The sequence below is a fragment of the Elephas maximus genome, chromosome 16, assembly GCF_024166365.1.
Source record: "Elephas maximus indicus isolate mEleMax1 chromosome 16, mEleMax1 primary haplotype, whole genome shotgun sequence".
Taxonomy (NCBI): domain Eukaryota; kingdom Metazoa; phylum Chordata; class Mammalia; order Proboscidea; family Elephantidae; genus Elephas; species Elephas maximus.
In genome coordinates, this window is record NC_064834.1 from 19,638,180 (window position 1) to 19,655,007 (window position 16,828).

Below are 16,828 nucleotides of genomic sequence, written 5' to 3' on the forward strand. Positions count from 1 at the left end.
GTAGAAGAAGAGGTCCTTCCAGGTAGAGGAACAGAGTGGTATATGCCTGGAAGAGCACCACCTGTGTTAACTTTGCTGCCCTGGTGGAAGAGTTTTCTGAGGAAAAGCTTTGTGATCATACTGGGGTGAGTCTTGAATACTATACAGTGGAGCAGCTGGCGCCTGAGTTTGCTCTGAGTGGTCACTGAGAGCTTGAAAACTGGGCACTTTTGAAGCAGTACTTCATGGAGAATGAGATCTGGGAAGGCTCTGAGTAGGGAGAAGCAGCAGGACTAGACGCAGCAAGACCAGCTAGAAGTCTCTTACTATGGCTGACGTCAGAAGTGCTCCTGGACATTAAGAAAGTAATGAAAGTCTGAACTGGGGGATCACAGAGGGATGAAAGGAAGGTCTGAACGTAAGAGGAAAAACAGAGTTAGAATTAACAGTACTTGTTGATTGATCATGTTGTCCCTGAAAGGCTGGAGGTTCAAGTTCATCCAGAGGTGCCTTGGAAGAGAGGCCTGGTGATCTACTTCTGAAAGATTACAGCTACTGAAAATCCTGTGGAGCACAGCTCTCCTCTGACCCGCGTGCAGCCACCGTGAGTTGGAATCAACTCCATGGCAACTGGTTTTTAGTGACTGACTGAATGGAGGAAGCAAAAAATGACTTGGATATTTTTTATTTGGATTATGAGGAATGCGATGGTGCCATTACTAGAAATCATTAAGCTAGGTTGAGGAATGGTTTATAAAAGGGAAGATGAGGAATCCGATTTTGGACGTGCTGAGTCCAAGCACATCAAGCAGAACTAAAATTTCTAATATAAGTATTCCTTATTGTAATGAATTCTAATAGGATTTTTAAAGTAGGGCAGGGCTTCCATTTAAATCCGTTGCTCTCAAGTCAATTCCAACTCATACCAACCCTGTGGAAACCCTAGTGGCTTAGTGGTTAAGTGCTATGGCTGCTAGCCATAAGGGTTGGCAGTTCGAATCTGCCAGGCTCTCCTCAGAAGCTGTATGGGGCAGTTCTACTCTGTCCTATGTATAGGGTCGCTATTAGTCTAAGAGTCTTTACGGAAGCAGACTGCCATGCCTTTCTCCCGCAGAGCGGCCGGAGATTCATTTTTCATAGTAGTTTTCAACTGAGGGGGATTCTGCCTCCCAGGGAACATTTGGCAATGCCTAGTTGACGGCACTGGGTTTTGGGTAGAGACCCTGCACTATAGTGTCGCTCGCTATGAGTCGGAACCGACTCGATGGCAACGGGGTTTAGAGACCTTTTTGGGTGCCACAGCTGGGGGAAGAAGTGGTACTGGCATCTAGTGGGTAGAGGCCAGGGATGCTGCTAAACATCCTACAATACCCAAGGCAGCTCTCTGCAATAAAGAATTATTGATAACATTGAGGTTAAGAAACCCTGCCTTAAATATAATCAAATAGCACAAATTACAGGAAGTTTTAGGCTTAAGTTAGACAGCGACACCTGATGGCCAAGTATAATATTTACCTAAGTTCTCTTGAACACTAAAAGAAAACAAAAATTATTCAGAGAGCCAAGACATACAGAGATAAGGACTACCCTTCCATGGGAGAGCTGTGTAGGGTTTATGTACACAGATGTGGTGGGGAGGTCAGGTGTACAACCGTGGAGAAGAAAGCCTGGAGTTAGAAAGTGCTCTTTGGCCATAAGAGATTTCATAACACAAGTCAACAGGACTTTTGAGAAAACGCATTCGGTATGGAATGCATTATATTGCATTCAAGTATTCTATATTTTACTATTGTTCCTGCATAAAAGAAAAAAAAAGGAAATGATATCTAATAATTCTGCTGGGTAACTAACTGAAGACTTTATTTCTTAAGGATCGAACTCATGGCATTTTGTTTCCTTAATAAATTAAGAAGAAACATACTTAAGATGATTTTAGAGTTATGAAAAAAATACAAGAGTAGTAACAGAAACTAGAAAGAAAAGGTTTTCGCCCTAAGAAGTAGGATTCCACATGCCTTATATCCTACGCCTCCCTGCTGGATGGCTGGGGCCATGGTGGCCCAGTAGTTCAGAGCTAGGCTGCTAACCAAAAGATCAGCAGTTTGAATCCACCAGCTGCTCCCTGGAAATCCTACGGAGCAGTTCTACTCTGTTCTGTAGGGTCGCTGTGAGTCAGAATTGACTCAACAGCAATGAGTTTACTAGATGGTAAGCTTCCTGAGGCCAGGGACTGGGTCGCATTCATATTTTTGTATCTCCTCACAACATCTGGCATAGCACCTTACACAGAGTAGACACAGAAATGGTTTTTGAGTGAATGAACTTTTTCATACTGGAAGTCCTTGCCTTGAAGTGAAGAAAGTTTCAAGTCTTTCTGAGCTATTTGTTCACTTGACTACGATGCCAGTTCAGGGTACCTGCCTCAGGGACCCCTGGCAATGTGGGCACAAGGAGGTGGTAATGGACACCTCCAATTCATTTCCCTGGTAAGCCTAGAGCAAACTGTACTGTAATGATCGTTGCCAGGGCCATTTTGGGGGACTGCTGTGTGAACTGTAGATTCCTCTGTCTAATATAAGATTCATTCAATCAACACATATTTATTGAATGTCTCCTTTGTGCTAGATGCTTCTAAACACTGTGGATAATTTAAGCCTAAATGTTTCTTAAATTGAGAGGCAGGTTTTGAATTGGTGGATTAGAATAAAGATACAGATTCTCCTATCTTCCCAGTTAGCAGAATATTTTCTACTTGGAAAATGCAATCTGATCAAGGATCTCAAAGCAGCACAACCCTATTAAAGGAGCCCTCCTTCCACAAAACGTTCATATCTTATGGGCAAATGATGATGACACGTGCATATTTTAGAAGTGGCAACTGAAGCTCGTAGTTTATAAAGTGACCCTGCAGAAGATTTCTTTCTGATGGCTTTATTAACAACCCTGTTATTCTAGAGTCTAGGGATATACAAAGTCAGAAAGAAGAAAAACCAGCCCCCATGGTATTCAAAAGAAAATGGGGCAAACAGGCTGATGGGGCCCTGTTGTGGCCATAGAACAAGTGCACTGTGCTATATTGAGTATCTCAGTGAATTTTTTGTATCCTGAGCACATTTTGGCATCTTCTAGGATCAGTACAACCAGGATACACAAATCAAATGCACTTCTCTACATATGTGAGCTGCGTGGCATGGCCTCCTAACGCTAACTGAAGCTGATTGAATGAATTCGCCAAAACTCCTACTATGGTGCGGTCCATGAAAGGTGATGGGGACCCCCCAACCTTTTTCCTTTGCATTGTGGGTGAGTTGGTGATACTCTAAGGTCACCATTGTCTAACTCTCATCAGCCCAGGCTCGTGGCTCCTAATTGCTTCTAGTCAGGCCAAAGCATCCGCAAGACAACAGGGGGCAGGGGAGCATGCCAGCTTTTCCCCAAAGTAGTGGATGGCAGCTGTATGACATATCTTTCTTCATCTGCATTGTCTTCTCATATTTTTGCTAGAATCTTTGTGAGGCACAGCCCTACTTCTCTTCCTCAGCCAAGACTGCAAAAGTCCCCAACCGACTTATTCAAAACTCTCCTCATCACAGGTCCAGCAGCATGGTCACTTACTCAAATCCAGTTGCCTGGAAACCGTCAGTGACTTGGCTTGTCCTCCATCCCCCTCCACAGTCCGCCCCCTTACACAGCAGGCACCCAGAGGCTTAAAGTTCATCACTCTCCACTACACTCCGAGAAGAGCAGGAAAACACCATTGAGCTTTCCATGGAGGAAAAGGCAGAAAAAATGTCAAGTCCTTTACTGGTGAGAGATCCATAGCGACTGCCACTGGGCCGGATGGACATGGGTGGTGGGATCTGCTGGTGCCACTGAGCTGGAAATAGACCAAATAATATGTTATGATCAAATCAATACAGTCTAGTAGGTACTCTGGAGTCCCCGGGTGCTGCAAATGGTTAATGTGCTTGGCTGCTAAGGGAAAGGTTGGAGGTTTGAGTCCCCCCAGAGGCACCTCGGAAGAAAAGCCTGGAGATCTACTTCTGAAAAATCAGCCTTTGAAAACCTCAGGGAGCACAGTTCTACTCTGACACACATGGGTCGCCATGAGACGGAACTGACTTGATGCAACTGGATTGGCAGGCACCCTGCAGAGGTGCATTCTGTTCTTACTCTGACACTTCTTGCGGGACCTTGGTAAAGCATTTAAATCTATCTGGATCTAAGTTGGAAACCCTGGTGGCATAGTGGTTAAGCGCTATGGCTGCTAATCAAAAGGCTGGCAGTTCGAATCCACCAGGTGCTCCTTGGAAACTCTATGTGGCAGCTCTACTCTGTCCTATACAGTTGCTATGAGTCGGAATCGACTCGACGGCAACAAGTTTTTTTTTTGTTTGTTTGTTTGGATCTAAATTGCCTCATTTGTAAAACAGAGCAATAAAATCTCTGCCAGGAATAGGGAAATTGGGCTAGTGATCTCTTAAGCCCCTTCCAATTCCAAAACCTATGCTTCTAATTTAGGAAGAGCCAGGCATACAAGAAGGAAACATGGGTGACTAGGGTGAATTCTCGGGATTATCCCCTCTCACTGATCCAGCATAGGGTCTGCTGTGGTCAGTGTCTAGAGGGTTGCAGGATCTCAAGGAAGGGGACCTCAGGAGGCTGAGACAAGGAAACTGCTGAAATGGAAGCCAAAAGATGGGCTTAGCCCTCTGCAGAAGTACCTACCCCAGGCCCTAACCACCTAATTGGCCAGAACCTACCCTGCCCACCACTCTCACCAGGTTCTGATGAGTTACATCAAGGAGACTGAAAAATGCAATGAACCATGGTTCAGGGACAAAAGAAAATTTATTAGCGTTTCCATGTTCACCAAGCACTGTGCAAAGGAGACCCTGATTTCAGCACACTTGATCTTTAGGCTTGAACGTGGCCTGAATGAAATACCCCATGCCAATCACAGAGTCCCCATTGTCCCTGATTTGGAAATTACCAAGCAATCTTCTGATCAGGTTTCCTGGGTACCCTGACGCAGAGAAGGGGCTGTACCAGGTGGGGAAAATTGGTGCTCTGGGTCCTAGAACGCTAGGGTCCCTAGTGTGAAGTTACCTTTGTCGATTCCATTATTTTGAATCAGTTTTTCAGAGTCTAAACACCTTGAGTGAATGGATGAAATCAAACATCTGAAGCTATAAAACTGAGGACACAACCTACAGTGATTCCACTAAGGAGCAGGCACTTGGTTCTATAAGGCCCGTCCTGAACAGGGAAGGGTCATGATCCTCTCTCTATTCCTAGGTCTTCCATCTCTCCATCTCTCTCTCTGATATCTTACCTGGACTACCTACTATAATTCCCTGTATTGGAAGCCCTCCTTTGAAGGTGTTCCTGGGGGTGCAAATGGTTAAGTGCTTGACAATCAGCTTAAAGACTGGCAGTTTGAACCCACCCTGAAGCGCCTCAGAAGACAAGCTTGGCAATCTGCTTCTGAAAGGTCCCAGCCTTGAAAACCCCATGGAGCAGTTCTACTTTGCACACGTGGGACCACCATGAGTCAGAATTGACTTGACTGCAACAAACAACAACTAACAACAACAATAATAATAATGCTTTAAGACAAGAAGCATTACTAGAGATAAAGAAGGTTGTTTCATAAATTTAAAAAGGGTCAATCTGGCAGCCCTCCTTTGGAAGAGAGAAGGGAGCCTACCGTCCCCATTCCTTAGATAGGCAGAAGGTGGGGGAGCATAGAAGCAGCCCAAGTCCTCCATTCCCTCCTCTAGCACAACCCCCTTCCCAACTGAGGAAACAGCGCCTCCTATTGTTGGTGCCCTGGAATCAAGAGGGGAACTTGGGGAGGGGTGAGCCAGGACAAACTGACCTGGGGTCTCAGCTACTGGAGGGCAGGATCTGGATAAGCAGACATCAATTTCAGGGTTACTGGTACTAAGTTTTTTGGGAGGAGACCTACTTGCTTCTGACATGGTGAAGTGTGGGAGAAGATAAGGGACTTCTTCACCAACACCATAATTTAAAGGCATCAATTCTCCTTCAGTCTTCTTTATTCATTAACCAGTTTTCACATGCATATGAATCATTGAAAATAACACAGCTTGGGTCAGACACACCTTAGTCCTCAAAGTGACATTTTTGCCTTTCAACACTTTAAAGAGGTCTTTTACAGCACAGTTGCCCAGTGCAATATGTCATTTGACTTCTTGACTGCTGCTTCCATGAGTGTTGATTGTGGATCCAAGTAAAATGAAATCCTTGGCTACTTCACTATTTCCTCCATTTATCATGATGTTGCTTATTGGTCCACTTGTGAGGATTTTTGTTTTCTTTATGTTGAGGTATAATCCATACTGAAGGCTGTCTTTGATCTTTGGTCTTTGATCTTCATCAGTAAGTGCTTCAAGTCCTCTTTGATTTCAGCAAGCAAGGTTGTGTCATCTGTGTAATGCAGGTTGTTGAGTCTCCATTCGATCCTGATACTGCCTTCTTCTTCATATAGTCCCGTTTCTCAGAGTATTTGCTCAGCATACAGATTGAATAAGTATGGTGAAAGGATACAACCCTGATGCACAGCTTTCTTGATTTTAAACTGCACATTATCAGCTTGTTCTGTTCGAATGGCTGCCTCTTGGTCTAAGTACAGGTTCTTCATAAGTGCAATTAAGCATTCTGGAATTTCCGTTCTTCACAATGTTATCCATAATTTGTTACGATCCATACAGCTGAATGCCTTTGCATAGTCAATAAAACACAGGCAAACATCTTTCTGTTATCCTCTGTTTTTAGCCAAGATCCACCTGACATCACCAATGATATCACTGGTTCTGTGTCCTCTTCTGAATCTGGCTTGAGCTTCTGGCAGTTCCCTGTTGTTGTACTGTTGCAACCATTTTTGAATTATGTTCAGCAAAATTTTACTTGCTCCAAAAATTGGACCTAGGGAAAATAGCAGGCCAAAACCCCTCCTGTTTGGCACTAAATAAAGGGGGAGAGGTACCAGGTGTAGCCCTATAAGTAGCAGTGACAGCAGGTTCTAGGCAGAGTTGCTCTTACTTGTTATTCTAGTTAACCATGTTAACCCAGTAACAAATGAGAAACGCATTGATCTAAACAATTATTTTAAAAAATAAAAAAAGGAAGAAGAAGGAAAAAAAAAAAAGAATCACTCTTTTGGGTTAAGGAATGAACCCCCCCCAAAAGACCCCAAACTCGTTACTGTTGAGTTGATTCTGACTCATATAGCAAATATGGCTCCAAAAATACCACGAGAGTGCATGTCAAAAATTACAGGGGAGAGGAGCAGAGCACATTAACAAAGATGAACTTTATTAAATCTTTTTGAAAATTGCTCAAAAGAACCATGCAAAGACCTGGGTTTGCATCCCAGATGTTAGTTACTTAATCTCTCTGAGTCTCAGTTTCTTCAGCATTTAAATGAGGGTAACAATTACAATCCCTATGGGGTGGTTCTACTCTGTCCTATAGGGTCGCTGAATCGGAATCAATAGCAGTGGGTAAACAATTAGAATAATCTCACTGGTTTGAGAGGATCCAGGGGTAACACTTTCTAAGTTACAAGCCACTGGATGGGTGTCATTTGATAGTATAATTAGGACAGATTTCTATTATTAGGGAAGTCTGATTGGGGGCTGGGCAATAAATATTTGTGGAATGAATAAAAAATGAATGGGATTCAGAAAATTCATTCAGGTAGAGGTACTGGGGGGATGGCAGGCTTGAGTGGGTGGCCCCGGGCAGCAAAGTGGTGACATGAAGGTGTTGGATGCATATGAAGCTCTGCTCTAGGTAGAAGGCCAAGCACATAGTGAAATGTAAAACTGTACAAAAGACTTGAGGAGATTAGCTTGAGATTACTTAAAAATCCATCTCTTAAACACTAAAATGTAATCTAACCAATTCACATAGGAAAAAATCCTATACCTATTCCTATGCATATATATATATAATAATATATTAAACTGCCCCTCACACAGATAGATGTTCACCGCATAATGTTACACCCACCATATATATCCAACCTAGCAGTGCACGACACAATGCCGGCTTCGTTCTTGGCTGACAACGTGTACCATCCAGCGTCTGATTTCTTGGCTGGCTGGATGAGGAGGCAGACATATCCTGTTGTGTCCTGGTGCATACTGGAGAAAAGAAAGAAGACAGCCAATTAGGGGCAGAAAGGTCCTTGTCAGGTTTAGGGCTCAGTGACCTCCTAGAGCCAGTTGAGCTGTGCTGGGTTTCCTTTCCCCTCCTGTCCCTAGGAGCAGGGAAGGGGGGGACTCGGCTTAAGGTAAACATTGAAGGCAAATTTGAAGGTGGAAAGAAGTCACAAAAGAGCAGCAATTAACCTAAAATGTGAAGATGAAGGTCAGCAGCCATGGCTGAGACCTGTTCTTGCCCTCTCCCCTGCTCCAGCTCCACTGGAGCTCTATTTTCCACCGGGATATACTCCCACTTTCCAAAAGCAAAGTTTGGAAAAACCTCTTTTCCAAACCAGGTTGGAAATTTCAACAAGTACTTTTGTTAGGAAGCTATGGAAAAGTAGATGAAAACGAGGGCCTAGGGACAGAGAAGCTAACAGCAGGTAGCTGGTATAGCCTAAGGGCATGGGCAGCATTTAGCTTAATGTGGTTAAGAAGGAAACGAGCCTGCTCTTTCCTTCTGTTTTCTCTACATCGGTGGTTCTCAGCCTTGGCTACACAGGGGAATCTCAGGCCACACCCCAGACCAATTCCATTCAAATCTCAGGCTGGGGCCCAGGTATGAGGATTTTCAGAGGCTCCCCAGATGATTCCATTATCAACCAGGACTGAGGACCTCTGGTCCACACCACCTCTCTTGTTGGCCTGGTTATGATCATAATTCTAAGTGCCCTTCTGAGGTGGCCTCAGCTCATTTTCAGAGTAGACATAACAGTGATGACTTCCTAAACTCAAAGGACGAACAAATGTTTCCCTACCACTGAAAGTTATTACAAGTCCACACTTAACAAGAATAAATAAAGCAATAAATCCATCACCTTCTGACCACTCTAACATATCGGCTACCTTCAATTTCTTTTAAAATCAGCTTCATTAAGATATAATTTACAACAATAAGTTATATCCATTTTAAGTATACAGTCTGATGAGTTCTGACAAATATGCACACTCCCCTAAGTACCACCAGAATCAAGAAATTTTTTGCCTTCACTTCCTGATTGATTCATTCATCCTTTGGTGCATTTGTTTAGTAAACCTTTATTGAATATCTACTGTGCTGGGCAAAAAGCTGGCGCTACTATGCTAGTGATCGGATACAAAGATGAATATGACAAAAATCCCTTCCCTAGAGAATTCTTTGGAGTCCCTGGGTGGCGCAAATGGCTAAGCGCTCAGCTATTAGCCGAAAGGTTGTCGGTTTACATCCTCCACCAGACTGAGCCCAGCACAACTAGATAGTGCCTGGCTACCACCACTGACTGCCCTTACAGGGATCACAATAGAGGGTCCTGGACAAAGCTGGAGAAAGATGTAGAACAAAATTCTAATACACACACACACAAAGAAGACCAGACTTACTGGTTTGACAGAGACTGAAGAAACCTCAGGAATATGGGTTCGGACACCCTTTTCATTCGGTACTGAAGTCACTCCTGAGGTTCACTCTTCAGCCCAAAATTAGGCAGGCCCATAAAACAAAACGAGACTAAGCAGGCACACCAGCCCATGGGCAAGGATGAGAAGGCAGGAGGAGAGAGGAAAGGTGGTAATGGAGAACCCAAGGTCGGGAAGGGGAGAGTGTTGACATGTCATAGTGTCGGCAACCAATATCACACAACAACGTGTGTGTTAATTGTTTAATGAGAAACTTGTTTGCTCTGTAAACCTTCATCTAAAGTATAATCAAAAACAAGCAAAAACAAAAAGAAACAAACAACCAAAAATAGGTTGTCAGTTTGAACCCGCCCAGAAGTGCCTTGGAAGAAATGCCTGGCGATCTACTGCCGAAAGGTCGCCACCTTGGAAAACCCTATGGAGCAGTTCTACTGTGTCATGTATCAAAACTGACCTGAGGGTAACCAACAACAACAACAACAATAGAGGAATCCTTAGTTTAGAGGGAGATAAACAGAACGCAATAAAGGCTAGAATGGAGATTTAGGAATGGTGCTCTGGAAACACAGAGCGAAGGTGAGTCTGAGAGGCCCCAGGCAGCAAGGAGGTGGCCTGAAGATGCTGGATGCTCAGAAGTACAAGTATATATAAACTCTGCTCTAGGTAGGAGGCCAAGCTACAGTAGACATAAGACTGTACAAAAGACCTGAGGTTAGGAGCTAGGACGAGGTTAGTTTAAAAACCTACCTCTTAACATCTAAAATATAATCTAATTCATTTATGGGAAAGCTTCCCAGATGTGCTTAAGCTGAGTCTAAAAGGTTGAGTAGGAACGCCCCAAGGGAGTGGGTTCAAGGGTGTTTCAGATGGTGAGAATAGCCTGCTCAAGGCTTGCTGGTGTGGGAGAAACGGCAGCATGTTCTTCACGGCGGGGAGCGGGCCTATGGGGGACCCGCAGGTGGTGGGCGGGGAAGGAAGGCAGGGAGAGCTGTTGTGAGTCAGGACATACAGAGAAGAACAAGATGAGGTTCCTGTGCTAAAGCTACTCACAATCCAGCTGGGGAGAGAAATAGTTAAACCAACAATATTAAAAAATATGATATGCAATAGTGTGCCGCAGAAGAGTACTCAGCCAAGGACAGAGGATGAGAAGGAAGAAGGAGCCTCTTCCTTGTGCAGGCGATGTTGGAGCTGAGTCTTCAAAGATAACAAATATTAGGGAGGGATAAAGGTAGGCGGGGAGAGATGCAAGGAAGACAGTTCCTAAAGAAGGAATGTCAGGAGCAGAGACATGAGGTGAGGGAAAGGAGGGGCCATTAAAACCATAAATACAACATAGTTATAATCACAGTGAGTCATACATACATACATACATACAAATACACATACATATATACATATATGTATATATTTAGGGCCATTCAGCATTCAGGTGCTGTCAGGTATGTGGCTTTCCAGAAACCAATAACTATAGCTTTAAAATATCAGGATTCCCTTTTCTTATGGCGAAATGACAGATAAAATTTCCACCAAAGGCAAGAGGATGTTGTTTCCCTTTGGAAGATTCTGAGTTGTCTCGGGTCTTAAGATTTCCCCATCTCCCAGGCTGCCTTTTGGGGCAGTGGTGGCTAAGCTGGGTTGGCTCCCTGAGCCCAGAGCCTGAGCCATCACCCCAGCCCCCAGCCCCCAGCCCTGATTGGGAACCTGCTTTCCAGGCATTGAGTTTTTGCCCAATAAAACCCCATTATAAGTTCTTTAATAAGTTTTAGACCTTCAGTTTAAACACAAGAGTCATTTTACATAATATAATATATTCAATCTAATTTTAACATGCTACGTTAATTCAGGAAACCCTGGTGGTGTAGTGGTTAAGTGCTACGGCTGCGAACCAAAGGGTCGCCAGTTCAAATCCACCAGGCGCTCCTTGGAAACTCTATGGGGCAGTTCTACTCTGTCCTATAGGGTCACTATGAGTCGGAATCGACTCGACTACTGGGTTTGGCTTTTTGGTTTATGTTAATTCAGGCTGAAGTGTTTAGGAAAGAATATTCTCTGTTCTTGCTTTAGTTCTACCAGAGCAAAATCCTGATCTTTATATAAGATTCTTAGATTCTATGTAAAGAATCTATAGCTATGGTATCTTCTGGGGCAGATGCAGTTTACTGTGAAGAAATCATTCTCAGTAGAAATTTTTGTACACAAGATACCTTTGCTTGTTTGTCTGCCCCCTTGAGGTGTAAAGGCAAAATGGCCAAGAAATAAGGTTGGTTAGGGTAAAATAAAGCAAGGCACCCACTTTAAGAAACTGGATCCTTAAGATTCCTAAAAACATGTAGTGATGGATGGAGAAAGAATATAACCTACTTAAGGTTTTATCTTTTCTTTAAAAAGCTTTTTACTGTCAAAGAGGCATTTTGGGTACTAATATGACTCATTAAAGTGTTAAAAACCAAAGATGTCACTTTGATGACTAAGGTGCACCTAACCCAAGCCATGGTCTTTTTCCACTGCCTCAAATGCATGCTAAAGCCGGACAATGAAAAAGGAAGACCGAAGAAAAATTGGTGCATTTGAATTGTGTTGGCAAAGAATATTGAATATGCCATTGACTGCCAGAAGAATGAACAAATCTGACCTGAAGGGAGTACAGCCAGAATGCTGCTTAGAAGCAAGGATGGTGAGACTTTCTCTCCCTTGCTTTGGACATGTCATCAGGAAAGATCAATAGCTGGAGAAGGACATTATGCTTGGCAAAGCAGAGGGTCAGCAGAAAAGGGGAAGACCCTCAATGAGATGGATTGACAAAGTTGCTGCAACCGTAGGCTTAAACATAGCAATGATTGCGAAGCTGGCGAAGAAGGGAATTTTGCTCAGTTAGACGTAAGGTCTCTATGAGTCACAGCTGACTCGACGGTACCTAACAACAACAATATGACTGAAGACACATGACAAAAAATATGTAGGATTTTCATAAATTCCTCTACATTTTTAAACTTGAAGATTTTTAAAACCGTGGATATCCATACAAAGGACTACCACTCAGCAATAAAAAGGAATAATACAATAACATGGATGAATCTCAAGTGCAGGATGCTAAGTAAAAGAAGCCGGAATCAAAAGGCTGGACTGGCCTGGGTGGTCAAACAAACCCACTGAGCTTGGAAGTCCCTCTGAATGTGGGTGGGTTCTGTACCTGATCCTCTCTCTGGTGAATGGGATGGTCTCATTGTCTTTCTTCCAGTAGAACACGGGCGGGGGCATGCCTATCACTCGGCACTCCAGTCTCACCGGGTGGCCTTCTGGAACACCGCAGTTCTGCAGTTTCTCCAGGATCACAGGAGCTTTCTTCACTTCTTTGGCTGAAGGGGAGAAGGGCCGTTCTTGTTTGAATCATGAGTACCTTGAAGTTCATGTCTCAAACTCGCTACAATTCTGGAATTTAGCAGAGTGAGCATGCACCAAACTTATCTTCTCAAAACACCTTTCACACCTCTTAGTGAGGATTACTGCCTTGATAAAAGTTCCATAAATGATTAAAAAATGACTGCCTATCCTATCCTATAAGGGACAACAATCAAGAACTCCATTACTCACATGGGATGCAAATGGTATGTATGTAATTAAAATATATATTTTTTATTGTTCAGCAGTAAATTTCAAGAAACAGTGTTTTTGAAATTACTAAAATAGATCTTTTTTTAGATGAGTTTATTTTGTAGAAGATATATTAATCCCCCCAACTTTTTATTTTGAAAAATTCCATATTTACAGAAGAGTTGAAAGAATCATACTATTTAAAAAAAAACACAAAGTTATGCTTCTTAAGAATTTTTTTTTTCTTTTTGGCCAGTACTAGTTAAAGCAAAGATACCTCATATCTCACACTAGTTTTTTTTTTTTTTTTTTACCTCATATCTCAGGGTTCTAGGGTCAATATTTTAGCAAAACAATTGAAAAAGGTAAAAGCCTACAATCAATGCATCCTACTCTGTTAGTCAGAATAAATTAAGAGTGAGAAAAGGGGGGGAAAAAGATATCCTGTGGAAATGGCAACTAGCTGAGAGAACTGTCATGCTGAAGCCACCCTGGTTTCTTAAGGGGTCACACTTGTGAGACAGTAGGAGAAAGCCCAACATTAGAATTCCTATGTTCTAAAATCTAATTCTGGCTGGACTCTTGCCCTGTGGGGCTGGCCCTTCCCAGGTGACAGTGCCTTGCTCTCCTTCTCTGCAGGCGTTACAGTGTTTTGTTCACATCATCTTCTAGGGTCATGGTCCATTTGTTTAGTTATTACTTCCGCATTTGTTGAGTACCTTCCCTATTCCAGGCACTGAATCAGATGCTGGAATACACAGAAGAACAAGCTAGAGTCTCTGTCCTCAGAAGCTCATAGCCTCCTCCAGGGGGTAGAGAAACAAAGTGCTCTTCTTTTCCCAGTGCTATGGAAACATAGAGGAGGATGGGAAGTAGTAGCTGCACCTGCTGGATACACTGTGACCTGGTGGCAGCATTTGAGTTAGGCCTTAGAGAATGAGTAGGAGGTTACCAAGTAGAGCAGGGCATTCCAGGAAAAAGGACCACTGATGCAAAGGCATGGAAGCTTAGGTAAAAAACAAGTCTGGTGTGTTCCAGCAATGATGGACTGTAGGTAGGGCAAACCCAGTAACCTAAATTTAGTGGCAGTCAATTAATTAGTCAATCAGTTCATCGACTTATAATGGCTCCCACTTATTGCATGCATAATATGTACAAGGAACCCCATTAAGTTTTTAGCTTATCAATATGAGTTTGAAAACAATGTAAGAAGTATTAGCCCTGACTGCAGCAAAAGGGTAACCGAGATTGGGTTTGGTATTCTGTCAAAGGCTCTGTGTATGTGGGCAATAACTTTGGAGAGAGTTATGTTTAGGGGTCCCAGCAGCAAAACTTACCTACTACAGTGAGCTCCAGACTAAAGGAATTCTGCCCGGTTTTGTTGGTAGCAACACACGTGTAGGTCCCTGCATCCCGCTGAGTGAGCGGGTCAATGAGCAGAGAGTGGACTCCAGTTTCCCTGACCAGCATCTTGTGTGAGGCGTCTGGAAGCACAGGTTGGCCATTGAGCAGCCATGTCAGCTCTGGGGTCGGCAAGCCACTCACCTAATAAACAACAGGACAGCTAAGACAAATGACAGACTGATGACAGACAGATTTATTTGGTGGCTGAATTTTTCATCCTTCTCTGGCACCAGATAGAGAAACATGGGATGGTTAGAAACCTCTCCACAGGGGCAGCAGGAGAAGAGAGGCCTGGAGGGCTGGGTCTGGCAGCCATTCTTCCAACTGAGGAAGGCTAGGGGACTCCTTACCACTACAAAGCCAGAGTAGCGGATACCTGTCTGCAGCCAGAGTCCTGCCGGTATCAGCCAGGAAATGAGGAAAGGGAACCGGTTTAAGGGTTTACTATGTATTCCATGGAAACCCTGGTGGTGCAGTGGTTAAGTGCTACAGCTGCTAACCAAAACGTCAGCAGTTCAAATCCACCAGGGGCTCCTTGGAAACTCTATGGGGCGGTTCTACTCTGTCCTACAGGGTCGCTATGAGTCGGAATGGACTCAATGGCAATGGGTTTGGTTTTTTTGGTTTTATGTATTCCATAAGAAGCTCTGGTGGTGCAATGGTTAAGCACTCAGCTATTAACTGAAAGGTTAGCAGTTCAAACCCACTCAGTGGCTCTGTGGGAGAAAACACCTGGCAATCTCTTCCTGTAAAGATTATAGCCTAGGAAACCCTATGGAGCAGTTCTACTCTGTCACATGGGGACACTGAGTCACAATTAACTTGACAGCACCAAACAACAACATATATTCCATACATGTCATGCTTTATCTTTGAGCTATAAATACAACTGAGGCGCAGTCAAAATTGACTACACAGTTATTTCACTTAGTATATTTTATATATTTATTGCTGCATGAATTTTTTTTTATTATAATCTACACATAACGACACTTTATCAATTTCTACATGTACACTTTGGTGATAGTGATTACATTCTTCAAGTTGCTCACTGATTTTCAATCTCTTTTTCCAAACTATTCCACCACCATTAACATAGCTACAATGTTCCAAGCTAAAACCCCCTGCTTCCCCCTCCTTCCTGCCCCTGGTAACCAATAATTACTTTTGGCTTCCACATATTTGCTTATTTCATATAACAGCATACAGTATTTGTCCTTTTGTGTCTGACGTATTTTGCTCAGCATAATGTCCTCAGGGTTCATCCATATTGTGGCAGGCATCAGGACTTCATTCCTCTTTATGGCTGAGTAATATTCCTTTCTATGCATATATCACATTTTGCTTATCCATTCATACTGCCTGAATTTAAACTGTATGGTATTTGGATTCCAATTCAGGTCATAATTAATCTAATTTTATTCTGTTGTTGTTGTTAGATGCTGTCGAGCTGGTTCTGACTCATAGCGACCCTATGTGTAACAGAATGAAACATTGCCCAGTCTTGCACCAGCCTCACAGTCCTTGTTATATTTCAGCCCATTGTTATAGCCACTGTGTCAATCCATCTCATCAAGGGTCTTCCTCTTTTTCAGACCCTCCGCTTTACCACACATGATATCCCTCCAGGGTCTGGTCCCTCCTGATAGTATGTCCAAAGTACGTGAGAAGAAGTCTTGCCATCCTCACTTCTAAGGAGCATTCTAGCTGACTTCTTCCAAGACAGATTTGTTCATTCTTCTGGCATTCCATGGTATATCCAATATTATTCTCCAACACCATAGTTCAAATGCATCAATTCTTCTCCAGTCTTCCTTATTCATTGTCCAACTTTTCATGCATATGAGGCGACTGAAAATACCATGGCTTGGGTCAAGCACATCTTAGTTCTCAAAGTGACATCTTTCCTTTTTAACTCTTTAAAGAAGTCTTTTGCTGCAGATTTGCCCAATGTAATATGTTGTTTGATTTCTTGACTGCTGCTTCCATGGGTGTTGATTGTGAATCCAAGTAAAATGAAATCCTTGACAACTTCAGTCTTTTCTCCCTTTATCATGATGTTGCTTATTGGTCCAGCTGTGAGGATTTTTGTTTTCCTTATGTTGAGGAGTAATCCATACTGAAGGCTGTAGTCTTTGATCTTCATCAGTTAGTGCTTCAAGTCCTCTTCACTTTCAGCAAGCAAGGTTGTGTCATCTGGATATCTCAGGTTGCTAACGAGT

General features: G+C 43.1%; 1 protein-coding gene across 2 annotated transcripts in view; it reads right to left on the reverse strand.

The window, feature by feature from the left end:
• Window positions 1-3,686: 3,686 nt before the first annotated feature.
• The window catches only part of MYPN (myopalladin), a 136,515-nt gene continuing 123,373 nt past the window's right edge, over window positions 3,687-16,828 (reverse strand). For both annotated transcript variants that reach the window (XM_049855664.1, XM_049855665.1), the window contains 4 exons: window positions 14,540-14,747; window positions 12,802-12,967; window positions 8,020-8,153; window positions 3,687-3,856 (listed from right to left, as the gene is read on the reverse strand). In XM_049855664.1, the coding sequence (XP_049711621.1) occupies window positions 3,687-3,856; window positions 8,020-8,153; window positions 12,802-12,967; window positions 14,540-14,747 (678 nt within the window). The remainder of the gene's footprint in view (window positions 3,857-8,019; window positions 8,154-12,801; window positions 12,968-14,539; window positions 14,748-16,828) is intronic.